The following is a 17,619-nucleotide window of genomic DNA, read 5'->3' as shown; positions in this document are numbered from 1 at the left end:
TATTTATTTATTTTTGAAGAAGAAAGACAAACATATGTAGGGAGGAAAGCAAACATATTAAATGGCATGGATGTACATTTACTGAGTAATCCATGTTTTTTAGAGGGGGGTCAAACTGACAATTTTCACCTGAGATTTGGACCCTGATTACAGGGGGTGAAATGACTTTAGAAAGATGGCAGCATCATTATTTTATTTTTAGGTCTGTTATTTGTAGGTCTATTATTAAAATCTGTTGACTTTACTAATCTTTTTTTTGCATTATGCCAATAGTGTCAGTTCAAAAATGGGGGAAAAAAAGCACTTTTTGTATTAGCTGTTTGAAAACCACATTTGGTTTTCGATTATGGAAAATGGGTAAAATTCAACAATTCGTACATGAAGCTGCATTAAAAATGAAGATCACAAAAGAAATGTGCATTAAGAATGAGAATATCTTTAATGCTTTTTGAGTTACAGACATGCAAACTTTGGAAAAACAATATTTATGGCACTCAGCCAGGTATGTTATATGCAATTGTGTTGATAGAAAAAAAAATACACTTCTGCTTTCAACCTTATTTGCTCTGCAGATATTCCTCTTTAAAATCAAATGTATCAGCTGTATACAAAGTGACCCACATTTGGTTTTTGACCACTGAAAATGTGTAACATTTTTAACTTTGAAATCCCCATATCTCTTGAAATTAACCATATTGGGCAATAAAGATACCAAATGAAAAGTTTGTTAACTACCAGAATCAAAAAGCATATCAAGTATCTTTAATACTTCTTGAGTTACAGGCATGCAAACTTCGGGCAAAAGAAAAGTGCCTTTTCTCATTTTTGAACGGTCACCATTGGCATATAATGCAACAAAGATTGGTAAAGTCAACATATTTTATAAATAGACCTACCATTCTCTGTGTAAAAATAAAATAATGATGCTGCCATCTTTCCAAAGTCATTTTACCCTGCTGTAATTTGGCCCCTTTACAAAATATTGCATTACTCATTTAATATTTTAGCTTTCTTCTTCATTTATGTATTTCTTTCATCAGAATTCTATGTATTTCTTTCACCAGAATTAAAAAATAAAATAAAATAAAAATTATCCAAGGACCTCTGGTTGAGTTGACATGGAATGTAGCACACTCTTGTTCTCCTGGATCCAATTTGCTTAAAAAGGCACTATATTATAAATATATTGTTTCGTTTGCTACTTTATTTAATGACTGTTTAGTACAATTCAGTGTGTTCCTGACTCGTTAAATCCACAGTTGGTGTTTTTTAAGTCCGCTGATGAGTATAGATATTCGCCTGGTTTGGACAGGGATTTGATTCAGCCAGGATTAGACCTTAGTTCAATTAGGACATTTAAGTAGACTTTATAAACATTAAAAAACATTGGTGTATTCTTGAGACAAAACAAAGGCACTGACATATTTTAATATATGTCAATGCAAGATGCTTTTAGTTAAAACAGCTCAAAAACGCATTTTAGTCTGGGACTAGGGTTAAGCATTTTCTGTGAAACCAGTGTTTAAAAAGGAGTGATTTACTTTCATCATGAGAAGCTTCCTTCTTCAAGAAAGACTCTGTATACCGGTATGTATATCAACAGCCCCACCTGGTGGTTGGTAAATACATCAACTTCACTTGGAAAAATAGCAAATTATTGGATTTTTTTATTTACATCAATGGATATGCACGCCAACTGCCTACCTGTTTCTTCGATTATATTCTATTCTATTTTGTGTGGTAGTAGCAAGCTTTCTTTTACATTTAGTATTATATTAACTCATAACATGTTAGTAATGAGTTCCAGAAGCTTTAAATACCTTCATACAGAGAAAAAGGTGCCAAACTTGTACCTTTAGGGGTACAACCGTTTTTTTTGTTGTTGTTTTTTTCAACCACAAAACCTACGGCTACCACTCTAAGGTACTAATATACACCTTTTATGAGTAAAAAAGGTACAAAAATTTCCTTTTATAGGCTACTGACCCAGTGGACACCCCTTTTCCTGTGTTTTGCATTAAGTTGGATTGTGCCAGTAGGCTATCGCTTTGTCCTGATGTGACTTTTCCTTTAGGTAAAATGTTGCGCTTAATTTTCTCACAATTTCAATACACTGCTATGCACCGGAAGTTGCAGTAGCCACTGAGGCTATATGCAAAGGCAATCGTGCATTGAGTCGATAAATAAACAAATACATATTTTCAATTGTATGTAAATATATATAAATTATGTTATGTATGTATGTATGTATGTATGCAAAACACTGTATCGGGTGCCCTTGTCTTTAAAATCTTAAAAAAGAGGAAGGTCCACCAGTCGGCTACGCGTTCATCCGGGTCCTGGAGTTTCAGCACAGACGCTGACCGCGGGTGTTCATCGCTAGCTATTAGCCGACTAGCCTTCAGCTTCCATTGAGGACACACTGAAGGTATGACAGAGCGTTTGTGTGTTAAAAACAGTCCTCTCTTGTTATCAAGGGAACCGTGTCGGTTTTATCGCGAGTATCTATATTTTTTTCTTACGTCCGATAAACTTTATAATAAGTTTTCATTACTTGCTAACTTACATTATTTAAGAGCGATGTGTTAACTGGCTTACTGGCTAGTCTCTTATCCTAGCATGCTATTTGAATAGAGCTGACATATTTCACATGCGGTGCTCTGAAGAATTTTATAGTGTCGTGTGTGTCAGAAATGCCGTGGAGTTTCTAACTGTTACTTGTTCCATGGGTCGTTATATTTGGAGGATAGATCTATTAGCAGGCTAGCCACTGGAGACCGCCATTTTTTATGAATCAAGCGAGGGAAATTTGAGTAACCTACAAAGAGTTTGAGAGGACAAAATAAGAGACTGAGTCCACCATTATAATAGAAAATAATTGATATGAGCGACTGTCTTCAAACAGTCTCTGTGTGAAATAACGTGTTGGCAGAGTCTTTAATCCTAATACATGCGGAATGTGGATAAGGAATCTCACATTGATGAGCGGTGAGCTATAGACCAGCAAGCTATGTAGTTTACTTAAAGTTACAGATATTTGGACTTGTTCAGCACTAAACCAAGTTTGTGTCAGTTACGTACAGACATTGTGCAAGACGTGAGGTGTGATTTCTAGAGTAAGTCGATTTGACAGGCAGCTTGTGCAACAGTGACATTTCGACTGCAAATTAGCTTCATAGAGACTACAAATATTATTCCGTTTAAATAATGTATTAAATAATTCACTTTTTTGCTAAGTGGAGTTAAAGGGTTAGTTCACTTAAAAATGAGATCTCATCAATTACCCTCATGTCCTTCCAAACCCGTAAGACTAGTTCATTTTCAAAACACAAATTCATAATTTAATGAAATCTTGAGAGATTTCTGTCCCTCCATTGACAGTCCACTACCACTTTGATGCTTCAAAAAGTTCATAAAGTGATCATAAAACTGATCCATATAAATTGAGCAGTTTAATCCAAATTTTCTGAAGATATGATTGCTTTTTATTAGTGATGCACCGAACATGATTTTACATGGCCGATTCCGATACAGATTTTTTTTTTCAGGAAAACTGTCCGTTACCGATTTCCGATTTGTCTTTTTTTACACAAAGAATAAAAGTATACATTAACAAGATGTTTATTTGGTATTTAACAGGCTAAATTGGCCCTTCAGCGTATCTCGTCTCTTCCCTCAGTTCTCCAGTTTCCATTTGTAACACACAAGTGACATGTTAGCGAATGATTGCAATATAGGCGTATGTGCACGCGGGCGCACTTCCGGAAAAATCGGCAGAAAAATACAAAGAAAACCGGTTCTGATTTTTGGCCGGTCAACCGGTGCATCCCTACTTTTTATGATGAAAGGATTTAATTTAGGCTTTTATTCAAATATAAACGTTCATCAACACAAACATTAGTTATGGTAAATAGAAGCTCAAGCATGCTTGCTTGACGCCTGAGAACCAATGAGGTTCATTCTCATGTGTCACGCAGGACGCTTGAGCCTCCGCAAGAACCAATGAGGTTCATTCTCGTGTTACACAGCACGCTTGAGCTTCTGCAAGAACCAATGAGGTTCATTCTCATGTGTCACGCAGGACGCTTGAGCCTCCGCACGAACCAATGAGGTTCATCTAATTTTTATGCAGCACGTTTGAGCTTCAGCAGGAAGCTAAATCTGCAGCTCCATGGTACAATATATAGAATATTATATTGCCAATAAATATCAATATTCTAACTTTCTATCGAGTTTTCCTTACTAACCGCATGCGAACATGGTAATGCAATATGTTATCCAGTTTGTGAAGAAATTACTCAATTGGGTAACAAATCATACCAGCAGTCAATTCCAAAACAACAAGGAAATGATTCATTAGTGTTGTGACTAATATTTTATTATATATTAGTAGTTACGGTTCGCTTGTGATATGTGCATGCATATCATAGTTAATAACACAATTTATAAACTCAATGCATTGCTTTATGAAAAATGATCCAAATGCTTTTTGAAGGAAAAAGACAAAATTGCATTTAGAATGATGCGCACCTACAAGCTACCAGCAAGATGGCTGAAAACAAGACGAGGCTTTGAGTGCTTTGGTTCTCTCTTGCTTGCCTGCTGTTACTGACGACATCTATCCCAGAGCCAAACTGGGCCCAAGTCTGAATGTGGCGGCATTTAATCTTGACTGAGATGTTAGTACGTAGCCAAGTCACACACAATGTCAACATGGCTTCCCGGTGCCGAGAGGGTGCCAGTAACTTGGCCAGCCCCTCCATTTTGCTGCAGTACCCGTGGTGTCTGCAGTTCGAGGGAGCATTTTGTAGTCCTACAGATGCCTGGTTGGGGTCTTATTTTCGTAATGCGTTCTTTTAATGTGCGACGAGAGCAAGGACTATTTTGAGTTTTAAACCATTTTAAACAGATTGATTAACCTTAATTCACTAACCTTTTTCCTGTCCACAGAATGACATGCGTTTGGAAATGTGGTAGATGCCGAGACGAGAATCCTAACATGGCGGGCAAAAAGGACTTCGGAAAACACCAGTTTAGTTGCGTCACTATCCATTTGCATTACTTAATTTGCAGGTGGAAAGAAGGCGACGTGCGCTGTGGGATGAGGTAGTAGGTTGTATAGTTTTAGGGTCACACCCACACTGGGAGATAACTATACAGCCTACTGTCTTTCTCAAAGTGAAAACAGAGCTACCTAAGGAGTTTTCTGGATGTTTAATATCAATGATGGCATTGTCGCGGTATGTGTCGGTACGCGATATGTGTTTTTATTGTTAAAAAAATATAATTTGTGTGTAATGGTAATAGTTTTGCTGCGTTACTTGGATGGTGATGCTTGCTTGCACAGTGTGAGGTAGTAGATTGTATAGTTGTAGGGTAGTGATTTTATCCTGTGTAGAAGATAACTATACAATCTATTGCCTTCCCTGAGGGGCAGAAATACACACCAAAATTAACATCTAATTATGTTTTTATTTAATCAAAACATTTTCCTTGTTTCTAATGCAACTTTTATTTTACAAATGCAATAAAAGTATTTGCAAATGTATCATTTGTCTTATTATTGTTTGTCATTGATTAAAACTATTTATCTAATGCCTATTTTTAACAGACAAAAAAAAAAATACATTTTCAGGTTAAGAGTGAAGGATATAATCCTTGATTAATAGAAACGTGTGTATGATAAATGAAGTCGTTCTTGTCGTCACAGCAGCATCATAATTCATCCTGGAGATGGCGCTCTTGTATTGTCTATATATTGAGCACATGGCTGAATCTAGCAGGATGATGGATGCTCTGTCCCCGAATGATCAACAGGGAGTCTTTCATTTGTAATCCAGCATGTGCTGGATTTCTATTGCTTCTTTTGCCTCTGATGCCACTATAGTTTTATATCTATATGGTGTAAATGCACCAAACTCTGCCTGAAGGATCTGTAGGCAATTGCACTGTGGATGATTTTTGGGATGGATGGTTGCTTAGCAACTAGCGATATTTAAATCGTCGTTTGAGCTAGAGACTTACATTTAATCTCTTCATGGGGAAATCTTTGGAAAATGTTCCGGTAGCAGATAATTCATGTGAAATAATGAACTGCTTAATAATGGGTCTGATGGGGTTTTGTGCGTCATATTATTGACCCAAGTTTTTCTCAAACATCAACACTCCATAGATGTAATTGACAAGTAATATGAATTTTAATGTTAAACTCCAATAAAATAGACACGCATCATCTGCACAGATAATCAAGCACTTTGATTTGTGTTTTCCGGGGCATTCCACAAAATGCGTGTCAGACAAACTCTCGATGTATTTATAAATTGCACTGGGCCTTCTCAAGCTAAACTTGTTTATATGTTGGGATAGAGCCTTGCGTAATGGGTCGAGAGTTCATTTAGCCACTGCTAACCTTATGCTATTAGAGAATGTAGCCTAATGCTGCATATCTAAAAATATCAAATTTTCAATATGAAATCAGTTGTCCAACCCATCAAAAATAGTGTTATTTTAAATAGATTATGGTGGTAGCCTAATAACGGGATTTGTTGATGTGGAAAGGCAATATGCATTTAGTCACCGCTTACACAAATGTTCATAAGGACCCTTTTCTTGGAATGACCAAGTTCGTCTATATGAGCATCATCTCTTATGAACATTTCATCTAACTTTGCACCTATTGTTATTTATTGATTTGAAATGAAAGAACCTTTCTTTAAAGAACAAAGTTTGAACTAGCTTAAAAGTCTATTTTAATATGTTGTAGCCTAATGTTCTTGGCCACCGAGTACTTTTTTGTTTTTGTTTTTTGGAAGGTGGATAGATGAACACATCTCTCACCTCGCAATTAAGGGCTTGAGGTGGGTGAGGGGGAAATCTAAAGTCGAACAAGTTTTCTTTTCTCATGGGAGGAGCAAACGGGTGCAGGAAAATAGATAAAAGCTCTGTTTAAGAAGCTGGAGTTACTGCGATATGATCTTCGCCAAGAAGCGCATAGAGAATATTCCTTTTTTACTCAGATTAGTCATTATAGCGCGATATAAATACAAGTGACACATCTATCGCTTATTAAGTCAGATTTTTACCTACCGTAGCCTACTTCAATGCATACTTGTGTTGTTTGGTTGAACGCGCGTGCTTGCGGTGTGTTTTGAAGTCATTAGTCGCGTTATCAACCTGCTACTCGGCTTCAGGAGCGCACAGACCTATAAAAGGAATATCGGGAAGTTTAATTTCCTCCAGAACACCCTGATAGATTTAACAGATAAAGGATCTGCTGGAAAGGGTGCAGTGAATGTTTGATCGGGCAGTCTGTTCTAGTAAATAGAGACGCGTAAAAGTGATTCAGAAGTCGTACATATGCAGAACAACGTTCATCTCCACGCGTCCCGAAGGATATCAGCTCAGGTGTTCACGTCAAGTTCTCTCGGAGTTCTGCATCCCTCCAAGGACCTGCTTTGCTGGTGATAAAACCTCTTGTCCACCGATTAGGAGACTACTATTATTTCTCAGTCGATTAAGTACAGGCTGAACATGAGCAGGAAAACACGCCGCTGGATTTTTCACATTTTCCTCTGTTTGGGGATTATATATTTGAAGATTGGGTAAGTGGGGTAAAATGGAATTTGTTGAACTATTTTAACCTGTAAACTATTTAGTAATTCCGCTTTTATGCAAAAATCCATATAATGTTGATGATAATTTAATTATTGCGAGCACATTGTCGGTTTACTGCCATTGTGAAGCTTGCATTTGATAAAGTTGTGTGAATATATCGCGAGAAAAGAAACAAGAACAGTGGAACCTTTTTTGTTGTTGTTATATGTATCTGAAATATCTCAATTATATTTATTATCTGGATTTTTTTTAGTTATTAATAAAAAAAAAAAAAGATTTATTAATATTTGGAAAAAAAGTCAGAGTGGCCTAAACAAAAGTTAAGACTATGTTGTTGCCATGAGAAAAAATAAAAATAAAATAATAAAATAAACACAGAGGACCCCTTTAGAACACCCTAATTGTTTCAAGATCATTATATTACATTTTTTTAACCTTTTTATTAAATTAAGTTTTGTTCATGTCTAATGGAGTAAACCTATGAAAACTTCATATTTATGACTTCTTTTTTTTTTTTTTTTTACATATAGGCCTATATATATATATATATATATATATATATATATATATATATATATATATATATATATATATATATATATATATATATATATATATATATATATATATATATATATATATTATATAATATTATAAAGACTTGTGTTTTCAAGGTGCTAAGAAATTTAGTATTTTTTCTTGATGGATATTACTTGATTTTTGTACAAAATGTATGAAACCAACATGAGTAAAAAGAGGACATTTCTAAGAACTTGGAACTAGATTTTAAAAAGATTTATCTCGAACATACATCATTGTCCCATATTTGTTCCATGAAACGTTCTCTCTTCTTTTCCCTATAGAACAATATAAATATGCTACGAGTTATAATAAATAAAAACATCCATATCTTAGTTTAATTGTCTCCCAAAGTTAATAAGTGCTCTGTTTTATTACCATCCATGTATACTGTGAATTATCTTTTAGTCATGGCCCACGATTCCAGAAAAACTGTATACTGTAATATTGAATATTTTTCTGTATAAATATAAACCCTTATTTCTAAACTTTGCAGGGGCTTTTCCTCCGTGGTTGCGTTGGGAGCAAGTATTATCTGTAACAAAATTCCTGGTTTGGCCCCTCGTCAAAGGACTATCTGTCAAAGCCGGCCTGACGCTATCATTGTCATTGGAGAAGGAGCGCAAATGGGAATCAATGAGTGTCAGTTTCAATTCAAAAATGGAAGGTGGAACTGCTCGGCCCTCGGGGAAAGAACTGTCTTTGGAAAAGAGTTGAAAGTGGGTATGTTACCAAAATATTACATTTATATTGTTACAGTATTCAGAAATGAAGTGTTGGTATTTTTAAACTAGCGGACTCCTTTTGCAGGTGAAAAAAGAAAAGCACAAAGAATGTTATTTGACCAAATCACTTTCTTTCAAGCCCTCGAGAGTGTCAAAGCCCAGATAAAGACGCTTTTAGGCTAAAAGTGTGGGTGAGGATGGGTCTTGACAGTCTTTTTGATAATAGTGGTGAAATCACACTCCAGTCTTATACACCTGCTAGAACATTCTTACTTTATTACAAATATAAAGTTTTCTTTGTAAAATCTTACATAGACTTGGGTCTGACAAGCCTGGAATGACACTATATTGTGTCCTGTTTCCCCTTACTTTGACATCTCATTTGAAATGATTTGTCATTGGATGTCATGCTAACATTAAGTGTCTTACAAGCCACAGTAACAATGTCAGGTAGGTTTCAGCTGCATTCATGGAGCAAGTGCCAACGCGGCTAGATTTATAGCCCTCTCAACAGTCCACCCTCTCAAAAGAATTCTTTTTCTAGTCGTCCTGTCTTATCTGTAGATTTTAATGATTTGGCAGTCAGGGTTTTCACTTTACCACGGGTATAAGTTACAGTGCTTGAATGGTAGGACCAAAAGAAAGTACAGTATTGTGAAGAAATGTAACAATATGTCACCTTAGAGAGACAAAGCAAAAGTAATTAAGCGCGTTTTTCACTCGGGGTAATGTTATCCATTTTCCTAAGGCAAACTTTGGCCTGTTAAGGGGTCCTTCAGTGCTATTGAGCCTACGACACTTTGATGAATGGTGGCGTGAAGGACTTTGCTTTAGTTTCAGACCCTCTCTGGCTGCTAGCAAAGAGGAGTTTGCGTTATTGCCTGGTTTTCCCAGTGGAAGATCGGAAATAAACTCCAAGATAATATTGAATGAAATTTCTCCTCTTTCCTTTTGCTGCGCGCTCTTATGATCCAGTCAGTGTTGCGATGGTGTGGTTGAGGCCCAGGGGAAAAGCTTAGATCTGTAGAGACTTGTATCTATCGCTGAAGGTGAAGCTGTATTTTATCCCTTTGCATCAAAGACAAGCGCCTCCAGAAAAAAAAAAAAAAAGCACAGGTTTTCCTCTCTTTCCATCTCATTCTGGAGCTGCACACACTCAGCCGTTTACACTTGAATGGCAGCCTGGATTTGTTGTGGGTGCTGATTATATTATTTAATGCTGTCTGCTTGGACAGCTGCTTTAGGTCTTGTGTTGTGTGCCCTCTCATCTAAGCGTTGCAGAGCTGACGCTGACCTAGAGTGACAAACCGTGGTCTTCGTTTCTGAAACGACCCAACCGCTTTATTTACCCAGACTCTTTTTGTCTATGGTCAGTATAGGGAGGATTAAATGTAGCGGACAACCGTTTAAACATGATTGGTTTCAGTGGGTGTATGACCAGTCATGCTCATAGTAGCAGAAGGTAGGAGATGAAAAGAGGTAGTTAATCCTGTGGGGAGGGGCTTGCGTACTCAAAAAAAAAGAAAAGTTGTTGAGTAATGTGCAATAATTTTCAGGGCCTGGTACCAAGGTCCACATTTGGCACACACAGCCATAGATTCCTCTTTTAGGTGCACATTTTGCCTTCTCCAGTACCAGTGGACCCGTTCACCTTTTTATCGTATATATGAATGAAGTTGCGATTGAAATATAGCTTGCTGGAAATCAGCAGTTGGACAGATATGCGAAAGGCGTACCATCTTTGTGCTTGTGTTACTTTATGTTGCTTGAGCGCAACCCTCCTAAATCTTCTCTGACTTAACCACCCTCTGGTATGCTCAAAAAATAGTTTTCCTCCAACAGCATTAATGCCTCAAGTCCAGACAAGTACATTGTATGAGGTTTATAAATTAACCTCTTGCATTTACAGTTTTGGCAAGAGACGCCTCGCAGAGAATCATGCGATGCCACTGCTTCAGATTTCTCTCGAAAATAAATGACACTCATGTCATAACACACATGTTTTATGGGTGTCTTATCAGCTGTGTTTGTGTTCAGAATATCTTGATTTGAGTAAACACAGCTCGAGTGATATACAAAGACACGGAGCATTCTACTCTAGTATTGATGAGAATTTTAAGATTTCGCGTCAATGCAGTCTTCATTTTCCTTTCCTCAGGATACATCCCTTCTCCCCTGGCGACAAGCCCAAACAACTCATAAAAATCTCCACATAATTGATGCCCCAAACTGGCCTTTGTTAAATTGCATGGGCAGAGTTCCAAGATGTTTATCATCAGCAGGTCAACACATACCAATGTTAGTGAGTTTCAGGAAACCACTGCAGTTTCTTGATCGCTTGAAGGTGAAAATTCCTGAATTGCTGAGCCGGTCTGTTAACAGCCTGACATGTTTTAGTTTTTTTCACGTCTTGCCGTGAAATGATCAAAAGATAGCAAAGATATTAATTGCAATAACTCATGACATCACTCTTTATGAGGCCTAAAGAGGTTAACTTTTTAAGCGTTTCTTTGGTTCCAGGTGTGTAAATGATTCTTAGGACAGTCAATACATGATGACTCATTAATCCAGAAAAGGATATGTACATTTCCGGAGAATGTTAACATAACTGAGCGACGGTGAAGGCATCTTCCATGTAGCCACTTAGGAACACTTTCATCCAAAGCGACTTACATAGCTTTCAATTGTATTCCAGTGCTTTGTTGGCAGCATTAAAACGGTGACAAAGAAAATATTAAAATAATAATAATGAGAAAGAAGAAAAAGAAACAGTAGAAGTGTCCATTTGTAAAATTGGAATTTGGTTAATAGCTCACTTAAAAGTTCTTTGTTGCTTGATGTCACCTTACGTAAAAAGTCCCTGAAATAACTCTTTGCGGGATTTTCAGACCTATCTTTGTCCTTATAAATGAAATGCACTGTTAACCTGGAAGTGCCCTGTTTAACAGTGGCAATCAATTATAGCAGTGCTCTGGCCAGGGAGGCACTGCGTGCCTGAGGAGTTCATCTCTACAGGGTGGATCCCTCGTTCTGACGGAAGCTGGGACAGTGGCCAGACTAGAGTCTAAACACATACCCTCTATCTCTACCATTCTATTGTCTCTGAAATAAACCCTTGTCATTTGTGCTTATTAAAGAGATGGACCGTTCCTTCCTTTGCTCATCTTTGTGCAAACAGTTATTTGTCTTTCTGTTTCCTCTCTATGACAACTGAAGGACAATTATTTGTGTGTTGAGTAATCACAGGTTTGTGATCCATGTTTGTTTTGCCTATGTTGGGTTCTAGATCATTTTTTATAGGCCTTCCACACCAGCTTCCCAAGGCCATACTGTTAATCAGTGTGTGAAGTGTGCGTGATAAATGAACTACACTTGACTCGACTAACACATTTCATTATTGCTATGAGTGTCAAGATATGTCAGGTATGTAGGGGGGTTTAAAACTGCCTATAACTGGATCTTCTTGTCAGCAATACTGACATAGAATGTTCTTTTGGTTCCAGGCAGTAAGGAGGCAGCCTTCACCTACGCCATCATCGCTGCCGGGGTCGCCCATGCCATCACTGCGGCCTGCACGCAAGGTACGCTGAGCGGCTGTGGCTGTGACAAGGAGAAGCAAGGCTTCTACAACCAGGAGGAGGGCTGGAAGTGGGGAGGATGCTCGGCTGATATTCGCTACGGTCTGAGCTTCTCAAAGGTGTTCGTAGACGCACGGGAGATCAAGCAGAATGCCAGGACACTCATGAACCTCCATAACAATGAAGTGGGACGCAAGGTACGTGGCACAATCTATAAGACGTGCATAAAAACATTACTAGATTGTTTAGTTAACATTCTTGTAAGTCCTACTAGCTATGTTACTTGAATTTGCTCTTATTTGGACTGAGTAGTAGATTAGTAATAGCAAGGCAACTTCGGTTTTGGCATGTACATGACCAGCCATTTGTGATTATGGCAAAACTGTACAGTCAAACCAAAATCTATTCAGACCCCTTCAACATTTTCTCACATTATCTCAGTTTATTCGTTATAGTTTAGAAAATGGTAATAAAATATGACAAGAACTCAGAGTTAAACTGTGTCGAACAAATTAATCTTGATAATGTCAGATAACTTTGATAGAAAGGCATGTAATGGATTGCAATCAACCAATCAGCTGTTAAATTTAAGTCCAATTTAGGTCAACCAATTACCAAGCAATGCAAAACCTGGTCAGGTCAAAGTGTCTGAATAAATTTGGTCCCAATTTTGTTAACCAATTTTACTGGTAGTCCACTGTATGAAGAAATTTTGGGTATAATGTCACAGTTTACTTTATTTAGCTATCCTAACTAACATAAATGAACTATAGTGTCCTGCACCCACTAGTAAAACATTATATCTGGTGTCTGAATAATTTTTGGTTTCGCTGTAATTGTGCCTTTTAAGTGATTCAGAAATTGTAAAAGAGATGTGATTCAGTAGAGAATGGGCTAAGGTTAGGCTGGAAAGACATTCAAGAAACGGGGGGGATTTTACAACCACATAAGTAAAAGAGAATTTGATGTGTAATTGAAAATATAACATCAAAACGCATACCCAGTATGCCCAGGCAGTTTGACTGACCTTCATAAGCTTATCATCAGTCGGTGCCAATCTGGAGAGTGTGATGTTTCAGCACTCTGGACAGAGCTTTTTTGGGGGGGCTTTAAACCCCTAAGCCTGACCAGTAACCTTTTGTAATGTTTTATCATAAAAATATGGTATCTGTTGCCTCGCATGCACCAGGACTCTCTATACAGCAAATACATTCAGGCCTGTGCTTGTCCATTGACAAATTCATTGTGAGCTCAATGAAAGGACGGTCCTGACATCAACATGCCACTCCCGTTATTTTGATTGGTTAATAGATTGCAATACAGTGCCTCAGTGAAAATGCAAGGGGCGTGGCCTCTCTTAAAATTCATGGATCTTTCCTTTGTAAACTTTTCCGGAGACTTGCTGTTTATCAGGAATCAGCAGCATGAACACACTAAGCCCGATATGCATCCTAGATTGCAGACAATTGCCAAAAAGACTCCAGAAAGTCTGAGAGAGAGAAAAAAAATAATTAAAAAGCGAGGTAAAGCCTCTCACACCCACAGCAAACGTGAAAAAGAGTGAAAGGAAGAGAGAGCAAGAGAGAAAAGACACATTAACCGACCACACCAAAGATTATGCCGCCTCGAACAGGCAATCCACTGATGCCAATCAGACCTCTCGGATATCTTTCATATCTAAACAGGCACTCTGCTTCACTGAGTTCTGCTTACGTTTGCCCATTCATTCATCTATTCTGAGCTAACCTAGGTTTTTTTTTCTCAGCGTTTTATTTTTGGGGTATGCGAAATGCATTAATGTTTAGCATTTGTTCACATGAAAAATAACTAGAGGTCAGGAAAAGATCTCAGCCTCCCTCGGTTACACTGCTGCTCAAAATGTTTTGTTTTTACCTGTGGGGTTTGACGTGTAGGTATAACAAGGGGAAGCACACAGGCACCTGAAACCTGACTCCTGAGCTTTATCTGTGTACACTACACACAGACTGATTGTTGTAGGAACTCTGCGATCATCGTTCAGTCAGTGTTTATATCATATCCTGTGCAGATTCCGCTCTATTGCTTATACAAGACAAGAGACTCCTACAGACAACCTCTGATAGTTTGCCCCTTGCAACAATTTGTGGAGTGTGTTGTGTACACAAATGAAACAGCTTCCTACAAGTAGTCAGAGAGCCTGTGAACCCAAGCCGTGTTTTGCAGGCCCTCTCTACAGAACGAGAGGAATGAGGTAGTCTAGCACTGCAAGTTTAACAATCCTTGCATTCTTCAAATCGGAATGTAAAAAAAAAAAAACAACAACCTTTGTCTCAACCTGTTCCCAGAAATGTGCTTTAAAATACCCAACTGTATGCCACAGAGTGCGATTTCACTAATCCCTACTGTATTGTTAATCTATACAGATTGCGGCTTTCTGGAATATGCCTTGTATTAGATGATGTGGATATATGCAAAATGTCTAAACCGTGGTTTATGACCAAAACTACCACATACCTTTTTCGTAAATAAGATCTTTTCCTTCCTCATACATTCTCCGCTTAGCATCAGTAATTCTATCTTTTGTAACGGATGATTGCACACTTCAAATTTGTCACCAGTCAGACTAACTAAATCAACAATGAGTCATCAAACAGTCTACTTTCATAATTACCTTAGGCTAAGATTCCTAAGGTATCTAGGTGCCTAAGTAATCCCAAAGGTATTGACTTGTTTATTTTTCCTCCCACCTTAGATCTTGGAAAAGAACATGCGTTTAGAGTGTAAATGTCATGGGGTATCTGGATCCTGCACCACCAAGACTTGCTGGACCACTCTCCCAAAGTTCCGGCAGCTGGGTTACATCCTCAAGGAGAAGTATAACCACGCTGTGCATGTGGAACCGGTCCGAGCCAGTCGGAACAAGAGACCTGCCTTTCTGAAGGTTAAAAAGCCTTACTCATACCGGAAGCCCATGGACACGGATTTGGTGTACATTGAGAAGTCGCCCAACTATTGCGAGGCAGATCCTGTGACGGGTAGCATGGGGACCCAGGGCAGGATCTGCAACAAGACTGCGCAGCAAGCCAATGGCTGCGACCTCATGTGCTGCGGCCGAGGATATAACACACACCAGTACTCACGCGTGTGGCAGTGCAACTGCAAGTTTCTTTGGTGTTGCTACGTCAAGTGCAACACCTGCAGTGAACGGACAGAAGTGTACACGTGCAAGTGAAAGCTTTATCGCTGGGGTATTGATACACACCTGTGACTGGATGACCACTGCTATGGATTCCAGGTATTGAGAGGAAAGAGTCATTTGCACTGGAAAACGTGGGTCTGGTGGGGTCTAGACGGAGCGGCTTTGCTCCAGAGCTCTGCTGAAGGCTTCGGTGTTGGTACCAGTAGACACCTTTCTGTTCCAATACTGAGCAACAGAGCGAAGTAGCCAGCAAAGGCTTGATCTGTGGACCGTGAGAAAGATGTGGGGTGTGATCGAGGATGTTCTGCTCCGTAGAGAGTACGGAAGGCATTTGTGAGGAACGTTTTTGGCCTGAGGGATTGACATACAAATCTTACAACATAAAAAAAAAAAACTGTACATGGACTCAACAATGATATTTAACTTTTAATTTAGAGAAAATGGCTAATGTTAATTTATTTAATAAGGAAACTACTGATTTTTCTCATTGTGTTTACTAGCTTAGATTTAGCTCTTCTCCTGTTTTGATATTGTGTTTTGCATAGAAATAAACTGACCAACTTTTACACTGTACAACCTGTGCTTTAGCTTAGGGATGAAACGACGACAATGCACGATACAAAAACAAGTGCGCTGCACTCAAGGTGTAATTACTAGTCTCTGAAAGCGGAGACTCTACTGTCTTTAATGTATCATTGTGATTCTTTGTACTTCCATTTTCCCCTCTCCTTCAGTGTCAACCCTTGCACATATACCCCTTATGTACAAATACACACTGGAATTTTGCATCATGTTTGAAGGCTCATTCCTTCCGAAGTGAATAAACAAGTAGTGTCATTCTTCCACAAGAACATTTGTGATTCAAATGGCTTCAAATTGGAATACGCGTATTTACATGGGAACTAGATTCTACCCACTTACACTTAAACTTTATGACCTCAATTGACACAAAGCTTTATGCTAATGAGACCACAAGCTCCCCTCGCTTTTGGCTAATATTTGCTCCGTTGGCAGAGAAAGAGAATCAGTACTTAATTCACTTTGGAATGGAACAGCCTCAATACAGATGCCCCACCTGCTACTGATGTGGAATGTTGAGATCAGATAACCAATTCTATTAATGTTATATATTATAGGTAATATGACACTTTTTGCTGCTAGTTTTGTTCTGTTCTGCAACGGTAGTTAATGCTAGTAGTATTTTGTGCGTTGTGAGCAAATGTGGTTGTTCAGACAGATTGTCCCTGTGTTGACATATATTTTGTAAGAGATTATTTTTATATGAGTATTTTATTTATTTTTGTGTAAAGGAAAAACCCACTATCAATGTTCTTTAGATGGACAGAAATTAGAGAGATAAGCTAGAAACGGTGTGATTGTGTCATGGTACCAGCTTGAGCTTGATCAATTTGTGTTAACTACGTCTCAATGAAATTTCACTCGTAGCGGCGTAGTTAACTAAGTACGTAATGATGACATCACACTGGTGTTCAAACATTCAAGTAGCATTTTCATGACAGAGGTCCTGGATGTGGGATCAGTAAGGGAAACTAGTGAAATAATCCTGGGACAAAACTCTCTGGTACTGAGAAAAATTCATGACTGAGGGTTTTTACCAAAGAACATCTGAATTTAAGCATGGCGCTTTGTCAAGTGTCTAAAAACAGGACTGACTTGATGTAATTATTTTACAAAATCAGTGATTTTAACAGATGTTTTGCCAAATTGATTGTACTTCATGATTGTGTCATCATAAATGATAAAAAAAATGTGCATTATGTTTTGAACAGTGTTAATAAATGTTTCCTTGGCTTGCACCAGTTTTTTTTTTCCTAAGAGGGTTACAACATTTGCAAGGCATATTTTTAAAAACTTTATAAACATAGTTTTTATAAACCTGACTTAAACTAAATTACCTGCTCGTAATCGTTCAGCCGTGTCTTAT

General features: G+C 38.0%; 1 protein-coding gene across 1 annotated transcript; it reads left to right on the top strand.

The window, feature by feature from the left end:
• The first annotated feature begins 6,928 nt into the window (after positions 1-6,928).
• wnt7aa (wingless-type MMTV integration site family, member 7Aa) lies at positions 6,929-17,490 on the top strand. The gene is made up of 4 exons (XM_079844697.1): positions 6,929-7,601; positions 8,690-8,916; positions 12,422-12,693; positions 15,228-17,490. Exons 1-4 carry the CDS (start codon positions 7,531-7,533, stop codon positions 15,705-15,707), a joined length of 1,050 nt encoding a protein of 349 aa, XP_079700823.1. The 5' UTR covers positions 6,929-7,530; the 3' UTR covers positions 15,708-17,490.
• The last annotated feature ends 129 nt before the right edge of the window (positions 17,491-17,619 follow it).

Source organism: Gobio gobio (genome assembly GCF_949357685.1).
Source record: "Gobio gobio genome assembly, chromosome: 19".
NCBI lineage: Eukaryota > Metazoa > Chordata > Actinopteri > Cypriniformes > Gobionidae > Gobio > Gobio gobio.
The sequence above is the reverse complement of the archived record's forward strand: the minus strand, read 5'-3'. Positions and strand labels throughout refer to the sequence as shown.

Bases quoted from the DNA above. Each gene is read 5' to 3' on its own strand.
- wnt7aa (XM_079844697.1), top strand. From the start codon at position 7,531: ATGAGCAGGAAAACACGCCGCTGGATTTTTCACATTTTCCTCTGTTTG. The intron at 7,602-8,689 runs GTAAGTGGGGTA...TAAACTTTGCAG, and splicing joins ATTATATATTTGAAGATTGG to GGGCTTTTCCTCCGTGGTTG. The intron at 12,694-15,227 runs GTACGTGGCACA...CTCCCACCTTAG, and splicing joins ACAATGAAGTGGGACGCAAG to ATCTTGGAAAAGAACATGCG.